This window comes from Acomys russatus, chromosome 5 (assembly GCF_903995435.1).
Source record: "Acomys russatus chromosome 5, mAcoRus1.1, whole genome shotgun sequence".
Lineage (NCBI taxonomy): Eukaryota > Metazoa > Chordata > Mammalia > Rodentia > Muridae > Acomys > Acomys russatus.
Window position 1 is genome coordinate 33,621,045 of NC_067141.1, and position 18,782 is coordinate 33,639,826.

The 18,782-nt window shown below is 37.8% G+C and overlaps 2 protein-coding genes across 3 annotated transcripts in view; both read right to left on the bottom strand.

Moving 5' to 3' along the window:
- Positions 1 to 773: 773 nt before the first annotated feature.
- Cntf (ciliary neurotrophic factor) lies at positions 774 to 2,814 on the bottom strand. The gene is made up of 2 exons (XM_051146200.1): positions 2,043 to 2,814; positions 774 to 1,266 (listed from the first exon to the last, which is right to left on the bottom strand). The coding sequence occupies exons 1-2, from the start codon at positions 2,154 to 2,156 to the stop codon at positions 820 to 822; spliced, it is 561 nt and encodes a 186-aa protein (XP_051002157.1). The 5' UTR covers positions 2,157 to 2,814; the 3' UTR covers positions 774 to 819.
- Positions 2,815 to 5,632: 2,818 nt separating this feature from the next.
- Positions 5,633 to 18,782, bottom strand: part of Zfp91 (ZFP91 zinc finger protein, atypical E3 ubiquitin ligase) — a 34,472-nt gene continuing 21,322 nt past the window's right edge. Inside the window, exons 5-11 of one of the 2 annotated variants that reach the window (XM_051146185.1) lie at positions 18,523 to 18,624; positions 17,308 to 17,442; positions 16,477 to 16,527; positions 16,056 to 16,134; positions 14,647 to 14,761; positions 7,808 to 7,907; positions 5,633 to 7,313 (exon numbers count right to left, since the gene is read on the bottom strand). In XM_051146185.1, coding sequence (XP_051002142.1) covers positions 6,803 to 7,313; positions 7,808 to 7,907; positions 14,647 to 14,761; positions 16,056 to 16,134; positions 16,477 to 16,527; positions 17,308 to 17,442; positions 18,523 to 18,624 — 1,093 coding nt within the window. In that variant the 3' untranslated portion in view covers positions 5,633 to 6,802. Of the gene's footprint in view, positions 7,314 to 7,807; positions 7,908 to 14,646; positions 14,762 to 16,055; positions 16,135 to 16,476; positions 16,528 to 17,307; positions 17,443 to 18,522; positions 18,628 to 18,782 lie in introns of both variants that reach the window. The other variant, XM_051146183.1, reaches the window with a different exon arrangement.

Here is an 18,782-nt window from a genome sequence, read left to right on the forward strand (position 1 = left end):
ACGAGCATCTGGCCACATTACCTGTATGACTTATCTGTTAACTTATTATAAACCGATGTTAACCCAGTATCTGAGTACACTAGTCATCATTAAGCCAGGCCGTTACTGCACAGCCTCAGCTTTCAAGTATGGAAGTATTTTTTCTTTCTCAGATGTAATCTGAAGATGTGTAGCTGCTGTTCTTTGCTAGGTGCCAGCAACAAATCCTTCCTTTAACATGGCAGGATGCTGCTGACTCCTGAGGATGTGTAGCAAGGGTTATAGGGATAGATTGCAAGACACACCTTCCAACCCTTGAGAGAATGATATAGTTATACAGACTATACAAAGCCCATGGCACACTGCCTCAGCACAGCAATGTTATTTTTATTAGGATAGTTTGAATGCCGTTAGTCTAGGACTTCCAATATGTTTGTCTCTTCGGAAGTCAACCACAACTAGTTACAATTTTTCTTCTGCCTATAAAGGCTGTTAAAATGCCTGGAAAGGTTATGTAGTATCAGAAAGGCTAAAAGCACTAAGGTGGAAGGATAGTGTCCTTGTTTCTCTTCTATTATATCACCAATGCAAAACAAAACAACCTCCCCCCAAAAAAACCCATGTGTACACATATGCGCAAATCCAGAATAACCCTGTGTATCTGTTCATATGTAGGCCAACTCTACTCGATGAAAGTGCCTGTGGCCTAAGGTTTTCAAAAATTGATACTGAGAAAATGAGGGCCCAAAGGAACTACCAATATCCCATGAGGACAGAAAGAGACAGAGGGAAGGGCTGCTACATTTGCTTGTCCTTGGCCCCGTAATGGCTCTCATGTGTTTAGAGTCCCATCTGATGAGAAGAAATGACACGGAGGTCATGGATAGACCTCACAGTCCACTGTGAAAGCTCCTGAAGGACTTTCAAGCCCCACAGCTTCTTTTCGAAGAGGCCACCATCTCCAACAGCCACAGGTATCCCATCAGCCTCACGTTCAGGGATCTTATGTTCCAGAAGCACCATCAACTCCTCTAGCTGGTAGGCAAACGCTGAAACTTGGAGCAGAAGAGTATGTATTGCTTGATGGAAGTCACCTTCAGTTGGAGTGAAATGAATTCTCTGGTCTTCTAAAAGCTTAGTCAACATCTCATGGAAGGTACGGTAAGCCTGGAGGTTCTCTCTGAGTCGCTCTGCCTCAGTCATCTCACTCCAGCGATCAGTGCTTGCCACTGGAACACCATCCACAGAGTCCAGGTTGATATTTTTATTTAGGCCCTGATGCTTTACCTGACCAAGGATATAGCAAAACATATGTTCTATTATCATGTGAACTCTTTTCTTCAACCACAAATATAATCTTCACTTCCACAGTCAGTGGTCCACATTGTAAAGAAAATATCTAGGATAGAAACTCTTCATTTGGGAGGACATGACCCTACAGCACTGCCTGAATTTCTCTATCTCCAGTGTCCACTCTCAAGGTGGAATCCATCCTTTAGAATAGGAACTGGCTTTGAAATGGTAACCATTACTCTCATATCTGGCAAAGCTTTTAGAAAGTTATAGATTCTTAGAGAACTTTATCCGAGGCCTGGAGCGTAACCAGACCTTTAGATGGAGGCCCTTCATGATAAAGTCCAGAACAGTATGGTTAATTTGTTATTTTTATAAGACTCTAGTGAATATTCTAGGGAATCTTGTTGACATATCTATTTAGTCACATGTAGCATATTAAAATGTAGGTAGCTTATACTATAGAGGAAAATAATACATTTCTTTATGGCTCTTCTTAATCTTATAACCCTTTTATTTCTAAATCTCACAAATTCTATGAAGAACCAAAACTTACAAACCCTGTTTACCCTGGCAAGATTCAGGTAAAAGACAATCAAATAACACATCTTCTCACTTAAGGAGGGACCTGTCTCTTAAACAGCCTGGAGAAAGGTAGTTAAGTTGATGCCCAATTTAGGTGTTGAATATATGAATGACCATTCAGATTATGGGTTTCATAACTGGTTATGAGGTTGGAACAGACAACAGCAGCAAAATAGTCAACTTACATAAGATTCCATAAGGGCAGTCAGGTCTGAACGAATCTTCCTTGCTAGCCAGATAGAGCGGCTGCAGAGGTCCCGGCGGTGAAGGGTCAGAGGTGACTGCTCTGAGAAAGCCATCCCCTAAATCAACTGTCCCAGGAAACAAGTGAGCTGGTTTGCTTCTGTCTTCACTGGTCCAAATAAGAAATGTGACTCCCACAGACTAAATCCACTGGGCATTCTCTAATGGGATTGTGCACCCCCATCCCCACCCCCTGCCTGACTCAGAGGTGGCAGCAAATTCCTGGCTGTGGATTTTGTGCCTGTGGAATCAAAGAGCCCTTTTAATCAGTCTTTTTTTCCAGTGTCTGCCTCCATTTCTCTCCTCCACTCAGTACTTAGCATTTGTTTTTATGTCATTGTTTTGCTTTTGTACTTAGCAACAAGGTCACTATCACACTAATCCTCATGACACCCACCCCTGCCTAATGTAGTCTGTTATTTACACGTGTAACTTGACTTTATTATTCTGCTTTCTATGCTCATTATATTTAAATTTTTTATAGCCTGGCAAAGTGTAGTGTTATCGAGATAGGTGCCATTTATTAAATGGGTCAGATATTGTGCTACATATTTAAACTTCATTTGATTCTTCAGTAATTCTGTGCTAAATACTTGTATTCTTTGGGGATAATAGTTTTCTCACTTGATATAAGAAATGTTTATCAAATAAACTAATCAAGTAAACTAGATTAATGTTTATTCACTGGTCTTTGGGTTATTTCCCCACCTCCCACTGACTGTGATACAGGTCCTTTGCAGCATCTTTCCATTCCCATCCTTTGTAAAGTTTAGACTTGTTTAAAATTAGCTAAAGGACTATCTCTAATCTCAACCATGGTGCCTTCCTAGTAGCTACAGGATGTGGAAGAAACTGTTTAGGCCTGTTCTCTCCCAAAGGAAAACACCCAACCCTAACTTGCTAACATTTCTCAGGCAGTTTTACTCAAGTGACAACATGCTTATTTTTCCTTCCTGTCCCAATCATACTCCATGCTTAACAAGGGAATGAACAAGGCTTTGAAATGAAGACAAAAGAGTTAAAAGGTACTTACAGATCTGTCATTCTATAGCACTAACTGGGTGATTGTTAGTAACTTTCAACCCCAAAGGTCAGTGACTGTCCCTATTTCATATCATAGATGTTGCCAAGAAGTTCAAAACCTGCCATTTCTGGAGCAAACTGACATAGGTGAATGATAAATGAGAGATGGCAGCCACAGAACTTGTACTAATGTTAGTTTTTTTTCTTTTTTTAAAAGTTAGAACTTGACACAGGTTGCTAAATGCAACCAAAGTTTTGCCATTATCAGAGTAAACTGTACTTCACAGTATCCTTAACATGCCCTGGTCACCAAATGCAACACCATTTGGAGTCTGCCAAACACAGTGCTACAAGGCATCTGAGCATTCCACTTCCCAACTCTCAACAAAGAGCAAACAGCAGCACACAGAAGCCTACCCAGGGGCATCTGTTTTCCTCCTCATTTAGCGCCATCAACTGTTTTACCCTAGGATGACTAACTGGGTACAACCAAGACCGGCCAGTTGCTTCCAGGAAGACAACTTTTATTTTTCTCTTTACATAGTTTGAATATGATTACCTAGATTAAAAGGAAAAAGGATTTTAAAAGCAAAGTATCCCTTTTATTATATATTTTTTTTACATGTAACTTTTAAACCTAGATCAAGTAACCACCTATCTCTCATCACAGGAAAAGGGTCCTGCACATTTTGACAGGCAAGAGATTTTAGGAAATATAATTGCCCCTTTACAATTTTCTGGTTTTCTTGAGTATACTGGAAAATTGATAGAAATACAGGTAGGAAACTGGTCCTGCAGGAAGGCTGTAAGACCTCACTTAAGTTGGTGGTATAGTTCACGTTCTTCCTCCAAACAGGTACAAGGGAGGTCCAAGTGCTCTATGCTGATGTTTTCCTTGCTCATCCCCAGGACTCCCAGCCAGTGTCTGACTAAACCCTGTAAAATGTGTTAGGGTCTATCTAATTATGCAAAATATGCTAGCAATCCAAGTAAGGAAGCATTAAGTCCCAGAACTTATCACAAGTTGTGAGTAATTGTTTTAACTATATCCATAAAATTTAGAACTGCCAACTGAAGATGACAGTATGACTAGTTACTTAAGAGGTAACAAAATCCGAGTATGAAATATTGACTTTCAAGATTAAAAGGACTCCTTGACAGGACAATTAAATGAGTGGCATGGGGAAAAAAGAAATGGGGATGGGGCTTAGTTTGCTCATAGACTTTCACTATGCTAGTACTTGTTCTCAAAAGGAAAAATATAAAGTTCATGAAAAATATCTTAAAATTTATTGCAAACTGCTAATTTATTGTCAGCAAACGGTTGCTATGAAGATGACCCAGCCCCTTTTACAGCCCACTCCACCCCCAATGAGAGGACAGAAGTTTCTAATTATTAGAACTAGTTGCTTTCGTAAGGAGGGGAATGAGGTACAAAAAAGAACATCTTTTTCCCCACCCCAGAAAGAAAAGCTGTTTACAATGCAGTTTGCTTTTCTGTGGGTGGTTCTATCTGATTAGTAACCACTCTTAGTGAAATTTATGGAGACTGTCTAAATATGAAAAACAAAGGAGATACAGGTATTAGCTGAGAAACAGTATTAAGAGGAACAACTTTGTTGCAGAACCATTTATAATTACTCTTACAGTATTTTCAAATCTACCCAATGCTAACTGCAAGCTCTGTGGGGCAAGAAAGCCTGTATCATGCCTTCAATCCCCTCTCATGGGAGTGGTGGCAAAGTCTGCAACACTCTAGAGGAACAATAATGTGTTTAAGATGGTTCCTGTAGGTGTGTCTTCCTCCCTGGCATCCCAAATACTGATATAGGTGGGTGTACAGTAAGCGTCTTTCACAGATGACATTTTGTTACTCTCATTTTTGGGAAAAAATTAAGCAGAGAGAATTTGATAAACTCCACAGTTTTAGTGTTTGTGAAAAACAAGCTGTTCCCTGTTTTGTTCTCAGTCAGACTCTTACATTTCTGACAATCGGCCAGGTCTTCAGTGGCAGATTCTGAAGTATACTGGGAGGAACTACACTTCTAATTTTCAAAAAGTTAGGTGGATTAGGGTTTTAGTCTTCTGAGCGGTATAAGCATGTAAAAACACAATCTGCGTCTCCCATTGACAGACAGTAATAAACAATCCACAATGCATTACAACTTCTACTGCAAAGAAAAAAGGTAATTTGGGGAAAGCAAAAACATTATCATACAGATTTTCACTTTTGTCTATTGACTTTGTCACTTCTAAAGAGAAAATAAAACAGAACAGTTTACTCTTAACCAAAACTCTAGGTAGGACTCTTAGATTTTGTTCCTTCATGAATGACAGGGTTTGTTCTTCCACTAATGGAGAGCTGGAACGACCAATGACAAAACAAAAACCAAAGTCAAAACAAGGAGTTGGAGTTAGGGCACCAGAGAGAGATATGCAAAGAAATGGTAAGGACAAAAAGAGAGAAATTCACACAAGAAAATCTTGTATGTGATTCAGACTTGACCTCACCCCTCAAAATTCTTGTATCTTAATGCTCTTAAAAACTCAAAGAGCACACTAGTTACCACAAACCTATAAGCCTTCCCTAAGGCTTCCAAAAAAAGCACTAGGCTACTGTAGTGATTCTGTTAAGTGCTGAGGACCAGCTTTCTTTAAAGGCCACTAGAGAACTATGATTTTAGAGGCTGGCTGTGCTTCTTTAACTACGCCTTGCCTTCAAAGTACCTCTTGTAGGAAGGATCCCATGTCAGAATAATCTACTCTCCCAGCCCCACAAAACATAGCAACAAAGACCCTCCCCCCAAATCAGACTTTCCATTAATAAATAAGGAATCTCAGGTTCCACAACACAAAAACACACATGTTCAAAGTGCAAATTTCTGCCATTAGCCTGGGACTTTTATCACTGACATATAGCCCGTCTTACAGCCACAAAGACTGTATAGAGGGCAGTCCCCTCTCTCTTGGGAGCCTGCTTCCAAGCAAGTGAGCACCATTAAGAGCCATATGGAGGTTTGGGAGGGGAGACTGAGGTGCTGGGATCCATTGAAGGGGAGGGAGGTGGTCCCCATGTATTCTTCCTTCTCCAAACCCAGTGAGTAATGGAAGAAGAGGGGTGAGAGATTCATGCTGTTTTAACAGCATCCTGTTAAGGGGCCCTAAAGTGCCAAGTCAAGCTGCCAGCCTCCAGAAAATAGAATTATATAATATTTGAGGATAAGTATTGGTTGTTGCAATGGGGAGAAGCCAGAGCCATAGGGCAGTAGTAGTGGAGAAAAGATTTAGACGATAGTAATACACTATTATGAGTTAAAAGCTGATCCAGAGCACATCAAAGTTATAGGTTGGGAAAAGGAGATCTACCAATGAGCAGGAAGTCTGCTGCTGGCTGGAACCAAGTATGCTACTGCTTTTTCGTTGACCTTTCTGATAAAGGCAACATCAATGTTTTAAGGACAAGGGAGCGGAGTTCAGGGAAAGGGGATGGTGTGTGTGTGTGTGTGTGTGTGTGTGTGTGTGTGTGTGTGTGTGTGTGTGGTGTGCTATGATCCACAATGCAAAGAGCAGGCCCTTCAGTTATTTTACTAGGTTTTTAAATGCTTTAAATTTTTTTTGTCCTTTTTATCTTTTAAATACAAAGTCTGCACTGTCCCAGTGCCCAAAGTCTTCCTTTGCACTAAGGTCCAGTAGAGTCTGTATCTTCAATCAGAACCTCTGTGGTAGCACCGAGTATATCCGAGTTCATGACCAGCCCTTCAGTGCCCCCACTGCTGCCACTTCCTACAAAGATCTTGCCGTCAGCCATAAGGCTCACCCGTTCTGTCCCACTGCAATATGATTTTGACATTCCTTCGGCTTCCAGCAGCAGGCACTCTCCAGATGTTGAGTTTCCCAAGGGCTCAGGAAGAAGAGGAAGCCCCTGAGCATCTGCAGGTTGTGTCAGGGGCTCTGGGTTAGTGCCCAAGATATCTGTGCTGGTGATGAGGGCGCCCGCATTGGCTGCCAGAGCTTCTGCAATCAGCACCTCAGGGTGGCTTTTTGCTTTGTGTGCCACTACACTGTCCTTCTTCTCAAATTTTTTGCCACAGATATTGCAAGAAAACTGGTAGAAGGAGTCTGCATCATGTTTCTTCATGTGCCAATTAAGGGATGCCTTCTGTCGACAAGTAAATCCACAGATTTCACATCTAAAGGAAATCCAAAAGGAAATGAATAATCAGGCAGAGAACTCTTAAATCAAGGGCAAGGTGAGAACTGAAAAACTTACATATACACAAAATATTTATGAAAGACTAGAAAATCATTAGAAATCTAACTAAAAAAATGTTTAAGAAACAGTAAAACAAGCACACTCCACTAGTGAGTGGTCCTATACTCAAGTACAAAGGCAGCACAAATTGGGTTATTTAAAAAACGAGGTTGGGTTGGGTTAGGTGGGAAGTGGTTAAGAAAGAATAAATTCTCCAATAAATAAATATATATTAAAAAACAAAAACAAACAAACAAACAAACAAAAAACAGTAAAGCAAAGAAAACGTAACCAAGAGCTCCCCAATGAATAGTCACTCTTTCATTTAGTAAAAGTAAATAGCAGTGACAACTGAAATGCTTACAAGGGACATATCTCTAAGTGAAAAAAATGCACTTCTACCCAGATGTTGACTAGTAAGTAAATACGCACTGCAACGGCTTCTCGCCCGTGTGAATCATCCGGTGTACTGCCAGATTGTGAGAACTCTTGAAGGCCCGAGCACAATATTCACAGATATAATCCCTCTGATCTAAGAATTAAAGTAATGTTGTTAATGTTCCATTAAGATACCAGCTAAGTACTTTCTGCAGTCTGCAGGTGAGCCAGTCTTCTGGCATTCAGTCTACAGCATACAACACTCTTTATAGTGAAGAAATATTTTGAGAAAGCTAAATTTAACACCAATTTTTTTTTCATTTTTAGTCCATACATTCAGTAGCATAAAAGTAAGCTTAAAAAAAACCTCTAGAAGCCAGTATTACTCTAGTACCTAGTACAACAAAAAAAGAAAACAGGCTAGGCTACTATCCCTGACGTACACAGATGTAAAAATTATCAAAAAAATACTAGCAAACTCAATACAGACATATACCAAAAGGAAATCCATCATGATCAAGTTGGTTTTATCCCAGAGATACAGGATGATTCAATATCCCTGTAATGTAAGTTAACAACAAATGGGCTTACAAACAAACAAATCACCACAAGATCATCTTAATAGACACGCAAAAGTCTTTGACAAATCCAAAATACTTTTTATCATAAAAAACTAAAGTGTCAGGCTGGAGGGAGGAACAAACCTTAAATAATAATCTAGCAGCTTTCAACCTGTGGGCTACGACCCCTTTGAGGGTTGTGTGTCAAACATCCCTTTCACAAGGGTTGCATATCAGATATTTGCATTATTCCTAACAGTAGCAAAATTACAATTATGAATTAGCAACAAAAATAACCTTATGGTTGGGCATCATTACATGAGGAAGTGCATTAGAAAAGTTGAGAACCACTGTCTTAAAGAAAAAGAAATAAAAACAATTGCACAAAATCAGGAAGTATCACAAAAAGATTTTAAAAGGCAGAGAGAGGGCTAAGATAGCTACTTGTGAGATAGTCTATTCTAAAAAACAAAACAAAACAAAAAACCCCAAACAAACAAACAAAAAACCCCCCAAAAAACCCAGAGGACACCAGGGGTGTGAGGATCTGGCAGGAGTTCAAGGGAGGAGTAGCCATCAAGATAATGTTGTTATGAAATTCTCTAAGAATTAATAAAAATATGTTTTAGAGGTCTCCGTTAAGGATGCATATCTCACAGGTTTAAGTTAACACCATTTTTTATTGTTGTGACCAAGTAACAGACAAGTAACTAGAGAAAGGCATTATTTCATCTTGGTGAATCTAAGTTCCCTCACCAAAATAAACCAACAAGCCAATCTATCAATAAATATCAGGAAAGACAGGGCTACCCACTATCCTCACTTCTTTTCAATAGTGCTTGAAACAAGAGGACGAGAGAAGGAAATTACAAGTATACAAGTAGGAATAAAGGTCAAATATGCCCTATCTAAAGATGATACAAAATTATGTATAAGAAAGATCCCCAAAATTTCACCATAAAACTTCTAGAAATGGTGAATAATTTCTGTAAAGTTGTAAGATTAAGAAACAAAAACCAAAAAACTTAAACAACCACCAAAAATCAAAACCAAAAACTTACAGTAGCCTTTCTATAAATCAAAGAATGAGATCATGGACAGTCTCAGTCACAATATCTTTAAGGAAATTAAAATATGTAGGAATAAACCTAAAAATAGAGGTAAACCGCCTTGTCAATGAAAACTAAGTCTCCGAATAAAGATAGAGGAACGCACCAGAAAATGTAAAGACCTCCCAAGTGTGGATTAGAGTATTATGAAAACAACTGTTTACCAAGAGACATTTATAGACGTAGCCCAATCTGAATGAAAATGCTCACAATATTCTGTTCTTTACATAACCCTAGACGATCCTAGATGGCCAAAGCAATCCTGAACAAAAAGGAAGAATGCTGGAAGAATTAACATTCCACATTTCAAGATATAAGACACACATAACTATAGCCACCTGACATTCTGTCTAGTATTAAGCAAACGTAACATAAGCTACAGTTATTTTGAAAGAGGAACTCCAACTGAGAAAATGCTGCCCCAGTAGATTGGCTTGAGGTACATTTTCTTTTCTTTAAAAAAAAAAAAAAAAATTCATTTTTAAAATGTATTCACATTACATCCTGATTGTTATTCTTCGCTTGTATCCTTCCATTCCCACCCTCCCTCCCTCTTTGCGTATTTCTCTTGCCTTCCTCCCCTACCATTTGACCTCAGCCTAGCAGGTCTCATTAGGATAGCCTGCATTCTCTTCTTCTGTGACCCAGCAAGGTTAATGATTGATGTTGCAGGGTTCAATTCACTGTGGGTGGCACCACACTTGGGCAGGTAGCCCTGTTGTTCAAAAGCATGCTGATAAACAATGTTCATCTGCTACGACATCTCCTTTAATTTCTGCCCTGATTTCCTTTGATAGACCATGATGTAGAAGTGCAAGCAAAATAAATTCTTTCGTCTTCAAGTTCTTTTTGGTCATGGTGTTCATTATAGCAATAAGACATTTTAGTTACAAATTATTGAATTATATTTATTTTATAATAGAATTTAGTAACAAGACCTCAATCTGAATCATGAAACTTTGAAAGTGATGGAAAAAAAACATAAGATAGAAGTGTAGGAAAGGACTTTCTGAATCAGGAACCAACAATTACCAAGTCTCATAAAAATCAAAATCTTATATACAGCTAAGAAAATAATTGAGGAAAGTAGGAAAGAACCTATGTAAGACTATACATTTGACAGAGGATTAATATCCACAATATATAAAGAACACACACATAAAGCCAAAGAATCAAGAACAACAACAAAATCCATTTAAAAATTGGATCTGAACAGACTTTGTAGAGAATCCTCAAACGAAAACATAAATCTGACATATGAATCAGCTTATTCCAGTCGTAGACATATGCCCAAAGGAATTGACATCCTACTCCATAGGTACTTGCTCAGTCATGTTCAATGCTGCTCTACAGTAGTTAGGAAATGGAAACAAACTAAATGTCTTCCAAATGATGAATAAGTAATGTAAATACGGCACATATATACAATGTTCTATTTAGCTGTGAAGAAAGATGAAATCATGAAGTTTGCAAGAACATGGATGGAACTAGAAAATATACTGAGTGGAGAAACCTATATGCACAAAGACCTTCTCATTCTCTATCACTTGTGGCTCTTAGCTCCAAATCTTCAGATGTCAGCATCCAAATTGGAGTAACCAGGCTAGGCCCAGCGTTTAGGAAGTGTTAGCCAGGTCACTCTGAGACTAGCTTGGTCTGCAGTGTGAGTTCCAGATCAGCTAGGGCTACCAAGTAAACCCTGTCTCAAAAAATCAAAACAAACATCACCCAAAAGAAAGGTATAAAGAAAGAAACAAGAACTTCAATCCCAATTGTACCTACATTCTAGATATTGGATAAATTGGTCAGGACTTTGTAGTAGTTTGAATGAGATGTGCCCCCATAGGCTCACATATTAGGATGTCTGGCTCACAGTTGGTGAAGATATTGCTGGAGAAGATGTCGCTACTGCAGGTGGACTTAGAGGCTTCAGAAGCCCAAGCTAAGCAGTCTCTCTTTCTGACTGCAATTTAAGGACCAGATTTAAACTCTGAGCTATTTCTCCAGCACCATGCATGCCTGTCGTCACAAGCCCTGGCATGATAACAAACTAACACTCTGAAACTGTAAGCAATCTCCCAATTACATGTTTTCCTTTAGTCAGAGTTGCACTGGCCTCGGTGTCTCCTTACAACAACAGAACAATAGCTGGGACCCATGCTAACTGCATTTTCCATGCATTTTATTTTTTTAAATGTCTTTTTCAGATAGTGGAAGATGTTCACATTAAAAAACAACCTAACATTTAAAAAGCCCAAATAAAAAATATTTTTTCTCTTAGAACAAGCTGATTTATATCTAAAACAGTAAAGATACTGTTTCAGGTTAAATGATATACAGATAATATTTCAAATATATGCAAATGCCATTTATATTTCTTTATCTTACTTGTCACCCTGCATACTCTGCACCATTCAAGTATTTCCTCATTCCATTTTAACTCCCTCACTCCAAATTTCCCAGAACTTAAATGAATCTGGCATAGTGTGGAATCAATGACATTAAAGATCCCTGTACTGTTTCTACTTGTTGGTTAGGGAACCAAAGGACAAAGAGATATACTGAAAAACTTGTTGAATTAATAACTATACTGTCTGTTCTATTTAAAACTACTTGATGTCACCACAGTAAAAATCATGTGTGTGTGTGTGTCTCTGTGTGTGTAAGTTGCTAACATCTATCTTAATCCAATACTCCTTCCCAAATAGCTTTAAAATCAAATGTTCCCAGCCAGACATGGTAAGTGGCTCACTCAGGAGGCTGAAGGACGAGCTGTGCTTTTCTTCAAGTTTGAACATACATAGCAATTACTTTGGAGATCTTTTTAATGAATATGCCAAATCATCACATATGAGGAAGGGCTAGCAAAAACCTAAATGATGCCTGTTTGTGTTGTACATTGTACAAGGTCTGAAAATACAGTCCTAATGCTGGAACAATAGCATTATGCAGATGTTCCACTGAAAGTCTTCTTGACAGCCAGCTTTCAGTATTTTAGCTTCAATGGAACACAGCAAATGTAGCTAAGCTACATTTATAAAAGAGATCCACTTCCCTCTGCTTAGCTGGGCTGCCATGTTAAGGCTCAGTGGGGGAGGATGTGCCTAGTTCTGTGTGGCTTGAGGTGGCTAGGTGGCCTGATATTCCTTGGGGGCCTCCCTTTCTCTGAGAAAAAAGGAGAGAGAGGAATAGGGGAAGTGAGGAAGGGAGGAGAGGACGGAGGGGTCTGGGATCTGGCTGTAACGCAATTTAAACAAAAGGAAAAACAAAGACAACAAAAAACCAAAGGGAATCTGCATGTATTAATTTCCAAAGTGAAGGATAACATCCTGAAATTACATTAACCAAATATAAATATTTGAACCAGAATGCATTTTCAAAGTTTCTTGGCAGGTGGTGGTGGCGCACGCCTTTAATCCCACACTTGAGAGGCAGACGTAGGTGGAATGCTTTGAGTTCGAGGCCAGCCTGGTCTACAAAGTAAGTCCAGGATAGCCAAGGCTACACAGAGAAACCCTGTCTCGAAAGAAAAAAAAAAGTTTCTCATAGTAAATTTGTGATGTTTAGTTGGCTGTCAGAAAGATTTTCAATGGGACAAAACCACAGAGGGAGAACAAAAAGGTAGCATGCATTTAGAGAGCAAACTAGCACCTCCCCCTCTCAGAGATAAAGTTTGAAGAAATGATTGTAGACTGGAGAAATTAAGGCCCAAGGGTTCATATTCCAGTATTTTGTAAGTTCTACATATAGGAACACATGTTATCTCATTTCATCAGTCTGTCATGTTGGTATCTATAATTTATAGTTAAGAAAAAGTGAAAAGTTAACTTGCCTAAGTGAAGGTATGCACATCACAATAACAGCTAGGGGAAGGACATATTTTTTCAAGGCAAATTTTTATTCATAGTTCCCAAGACTGAGAAGAGAATATATATAATTATCAAGTGTGAGACATGTCCAATTAGGATTACATACCATTAAGAGGCAACTCAAGTTTAAAGCAGAATTTCATTCAGATTGTCAGTGTCATTTATCTACATGAATAAAACTTGAGCCTATTTTAGACTTAACATTAATCAGCTTCTGTGTCTAGGTTATTTCTATAGAAATTAGCAAACAAGTTCAGTAACTAGATTTTATGGTCTCCACACATATTACCATCTGAAGCTATTTAATAGCCAAGCATAAATTAAAGCAAACTTCCTCTTTTATGGTTTAGGCTTTCTTACTAATTTTCATTTGCAGCAAAATTCTGTTAGTTTAACTAGGTGAACATTGACAAACTGCTTAATTCTGCTAAACTGGTTTCTTAGGTATAAGACACAACTTAGTGGTATTGAGTAGACAGACTAGCATGCCTGTAAGTAAGTTCACAGTTGACACAGACTATATACTAAGTAAAAGACCAATACTACTATTAAAAAATAAATTATCAGAAGTCAAAGAATAAAAATTCTAAAGCTTTAGCTGACCACACTTTGTAATATTCAAGTTTGTTTGTTTAAAAATTTATTTTTGCATGTGTATGGTGCGTAAGAAGGACTGAGGCTGAAGTCAGCTATCTTTTTGGGATCATTCTCCACCTCACTCCCTGAGGTAGGACTGCTTCCAGAGTACTGATTCCAGCTAGCCAGCCAGATTGTCCTAGAGATGCTGTCTCTGCTTTCTAAGAGCTAGGATTGCAGGCAGCCAACAGGGGTAGTGGGTCCTAGGGTATCTGATCTCTCGTCCTCCAGGCCAAGAGCTTTATCCCCAACAAAGTCATTTTAAGACTAAAAAAAAACCAATGACTGTCAATCCCAATACTTGGACACAGTGGCAGGACTGTTTGTTGGGAGCTTCAGGCCAGCCTAGTCTCCAGAGTTTCAGGCCAGCCAGGACCCCTTAATGAGACCCCAAATCTTCTCTATTTCCAGCTTTTAAAACAAGATCTATGTATGTATGTCAAATTCCTGCTTCAGTTTGCCCAGTACTGGGATTATAGATGTGTGTGGCCAAGCCCAAGTGGGGAAAAAAAATAAAAAAAAAAATAAAAAATAAAAAAAAAAAAATCACATTTACATTTTTATGTTTACACACTTATTTTGATAATTTTCTTTCTTTCATACTTGCCAACTAGGTCCTTTTAATAAGAGTGTACTAAAAAATTTTGCTTTATTATAAGTCTATATACCCAAATACAGCTTGCTTGGCTACTTGTTAGATCTTTTACTTAGGAATATACCTGTATGATGTTTGGCATGTCGCAAAAGTTGCTTCTGGAGCCTGAAGAGTCGTCCACACGAGGGATGGGGACATACATATTTTTTTTTCAGCAAATGCTGGTATTTAATGTGGTGCTAAAATAGCAAAAGGAAAAAAGTAAGTTTTCTCAACACTACTTTTTTCAAAGTCAAAAATTCTAAAGGAAAACTAGTAGAGAAAAATAGTAAAGAAAACAGGGTATGAAATCAGCCTGGATTTCAATCTGTACCTCTCACTTGCTAGTAATGGATGTACTTAAGTATTGCAAATCCTAGTTCATTTGTAAAATAAAAACACAGTAATGGGTGTACAAAACATCACATCACATGCCCAAAATAAAAAACAGTAGCTACAACCACTATAACAGAATGATAATCCAAAAGTAAGGCTATAGTATCATACTTGCTGATAAAAACCATCAGGTACTTCCTAAGCAACATTTCACTATTTCAGTATTTTATGTGCTCACTTCCTGCCAGACATGTACATACCCAGAAACACAAAGAATCAAAAAACTACTCAAGGAAAAATTGGAAAAACAAAACAAAACAAAAAAACAAAAACAACAACAACAAAAGAACAAACAAACAAAACAACAACAAAACAAACAAACAAAAAACCCCACAAATCATTTTGTATTATCTTAAAGAAATCACTGGTTTGAATGATATAATCATTTTATCCTAATATATATTCGAGTTAAAAATCTATTATTTTGTCATTGTGTATTGTTATAATAATCTGCTATGCCATTTTGGGAAATACCGTAACACTGTAAGAATCCAAAATAGTCTTGTATATGGGCTCAGATTTTTATGCTGTTACTATTTTTTAATAGCATATACTAAGGTTTCAATGTAGCCCCCAAGGTTCCTGTGTTGAAAATTTAAGTCTTCAATGCAATAATGCTGAGATATGTTTAAGTGTTCTGTTCCCTCAGATGGACTGAAGCTGTTAACAAAGTGAACTCAGTTCCCTGTTTTCTTTTCATGCTTCTTTCTTGTCCTCTAGTTTTGGACACTGTGAAGTAAAAAGATTCCTTTCCAGATGCTGGTACCACATTCTTAAGAATTCTAAGGGACCCAGAACCAAAAGTCAATAAATGTGTTCTTTAAATTATAAGCCTCAGTGATACAAGTGAGGGGATAATAATCAGGATGTAATCTGAATAAATTATTTAAAGAAGAAGAAGAAAAAAAGAATACACGCACACAAACTACTAGTCTTGGGTACTCTGTTAAAGTAGCACAAGTAAGGACGGTTTATGTAATTTATGCTTAGGGACGCTTTTCTTTGCATGTGTCAGTCTACAAACCCTATACAAAATGACTTCTTAGGAAACAAGTAATGGACACTGCATAGACTGTCTTGTCCAACAACTTCACTGACCTGCAAATAGCGAGGGTGAGCAAGAACAGTCCCACATCCTTCCATCTCACAACGAACATATTGGATTGGAGGTTTTTTCCTATTGCCAAAATGTTAGAAAAAGTTAGCAAGAGAAGTGACACTCTATATAACATGTGATAATACATACAAATTATCTATAGTAATATATAGGTTTCACATAATTTGTGCTCAATAATCAAACTGCCAAATGTTTGATAGTTTAAAAACAGTATAACTAAGCTAGCAAGCTACAAAAAGGTAAAAAATACTGAGGATTTCAGAAATCTCAATGCGCGGACACTGGGAAACCACACTTGGGAAATTTTAAATAAGCCACACCTCCCCCACTTATGAAAATTAATCAAATGCCTAGCACCAAACTAAACCTAAGACATACAAAACAAAAGCAGAAATGCCTCACCTCCGTTTGGGTAACCGTGGGCTTTTGTCATCTTTTCGTCTTCTCCCTCTCCTATAATTTAAGAAAGAGTTCTTGACTAAATATTCTAGTCGAAAGCTTATAGAGATAAGAATGGCTAAAGGCAAATTCTAAAGGCAAAATATCAGATGGTAGACACAGGGGATACCCAACAGTACAAAAACTAAAGGCATCTGGCCATCAAACAGATTTACTGAGGTGATTTCACTCAAATTATTTTATCTTGTAGTAAACTAGGCATTACTATGGAATATCTGGATAAATTTCAATGTTACTATTTGAAGGCTAGTTATTGTAAAATGTTTATTATTCAAATCCAATTCATTTAAAATAGGCAACCAAGAAGTTAATAAAGCACTTAATTTCTGCAACAAAGTGTGCACCAGATAGAAAGGTTTTATCCAATCAAGGTTTGTGCATCATTTAACCTTTGCTAGTTTTTGAGGACACACATTTTCTTCTGGCTTTCTCTATCCTCTGTGTATCCCTATAGATACTGTCTCTATTGCTCATTTGGACTTAACTTATATTTTGCTTGCAGTAAACCAAAATTAAAACCAACCTTTCAAGCTCCTGAGAAGCTGCTCCAAAAAAACTTGAGAGTTGCTTAATGTCAGCATTTTAGACACTAATAATCCCTTTATGTTTGGGGTTTTTATTTTAAAAAGGGTCTCATACAGACAGATATCTGCCCAAGTGCTAGGCTTAAATGCATGTGCCCCCAATGTTCGTGTATACAACTTGAAGTCTATCTACTAGCTGCTCTAAAAGTTAGAGTCACTTTTCCACTTTTAGTAGAAACTGTCTACTCACTTCCTAGGAGGTTCCTCGTCTTCTCTAATTTCATTCTCTTCTTCTTTTACCTCTACTTCTACTTCCACTTTAATTTCTTTCTTTTCTTTCTCTTCTTTCACCTTCCCTGATTTTCTTCGTGGCTTTGGGGTTTCCCTGAAAACAGAAAAATGTTTCAACACAAATATTCTAGCAATGACTTCATTAACGGTAGTCTATGATATCAGGTTAAAACTTGGGGTTTATCATTATCTTGTATCTTATTCTGAAGCTGTGAGTCTCAGCTTACAAACCATAACTTCATACCAATTGTGCACATACATACCAAATGTATATACATTATGTCCATGGATGAACACTGCTATATACTGGCCAGTTTTATGCCAACTTGACACAACCTAGTTATCCAAAAGGTGGAACTTCAACTGAGAAAATATCTCCATAGATTGGTCTATAGGCAAGCCTGTAAGGCATTTTCTTAACTAGTGATTCATGGGGGGAGAACCCAGGCCACTGTGGATGGGACCAACTCTGGGGTGGTGGTCTTGGATTCTTTATGAAGACAAGCTGAGCAAACCAGAAAGCAGTGCCTCTTCATGGCCTCTGCATGAGCACCTGTCTCCAAGTGGTAGCCCTGGTAGATTTGTCCTGATTTCCTTCAGCGATGGGCAATTGATATGAAAGAATAAGCCAAGCTCTCAGCTCTCTCCTCCTCCTCTCTTCCTCTGTCTCTGTGGTACCCCCCTTTCCTTCTCTCCCCATGCTCATTTACTAAACATCCAAATAATAATAATAATAATAATAATAATGATAATAATAATAATAATAATAATAATAATAATAATAATAATAGAAAGAGTAAGCCAAAGAAACTTTTTCCCACAATCTGCCTTTTATCATCATGTTTCCTCATAGGAATAGTAACTCAAACTAAGACAGGCTAAAAACATAAAAAATCAAATCTCTATATAATTCCAAAGAGAAATAAGATTCTGAACAAAACAATTCTACCCATTCAAGAAAACTGTATTAAAACATATACTTATCTACTAAATAGTATAGTTCATAATATTCAAGTTCAATAGATCGAAGAGAGATTTATATGCAAAAGATGTTAAAATCGCAAAACCACCACTCATTTAAATTTATTTGTACACTTAGTCTTGCAACAAAAATAAAACATTCAACAGTTCATTTCTATGTATTTTCAGCATGTACAACAAATTTCAAACATGCCTTTCAAGGTGGGGCTTGTAAGTTTCATCTCTTGGGTCATCTTTGAATGGTATTTCCTCTTCACTGATTAACATTTCTTCCTCCTCCTCCTCTTCCTCATCACTACTACAAACAAGCAAACAGAAATGGTAAATTCTGGTCTCAAGGACTGTCTAATAGGATTGAATTAGAACACTTAGACATAGCCAAAAATTTCCACTACCTAAAATTTCCATCCTTATTATTTGGCTGAACTACACTCTAAGCTCCATTACTACAAG

Bases quoted from the DNA above. Each gene is read 5' to 3' on its own strand.
- Cntf (XM_051146200.1), bottom strand. From the start codon at position 2,156: ATGGCTTTCTCAGAGCAGTCACCTCTGACCCTTCACCGCCGGGACCTC. The intron at 1,267-2,042 runs GTAAGTTGACTA...ATCCTTGGTCAG, and splicing joins CTGCCCTTATGGAATCTTAT to GTAAAGCATCAGGGCCTAAA.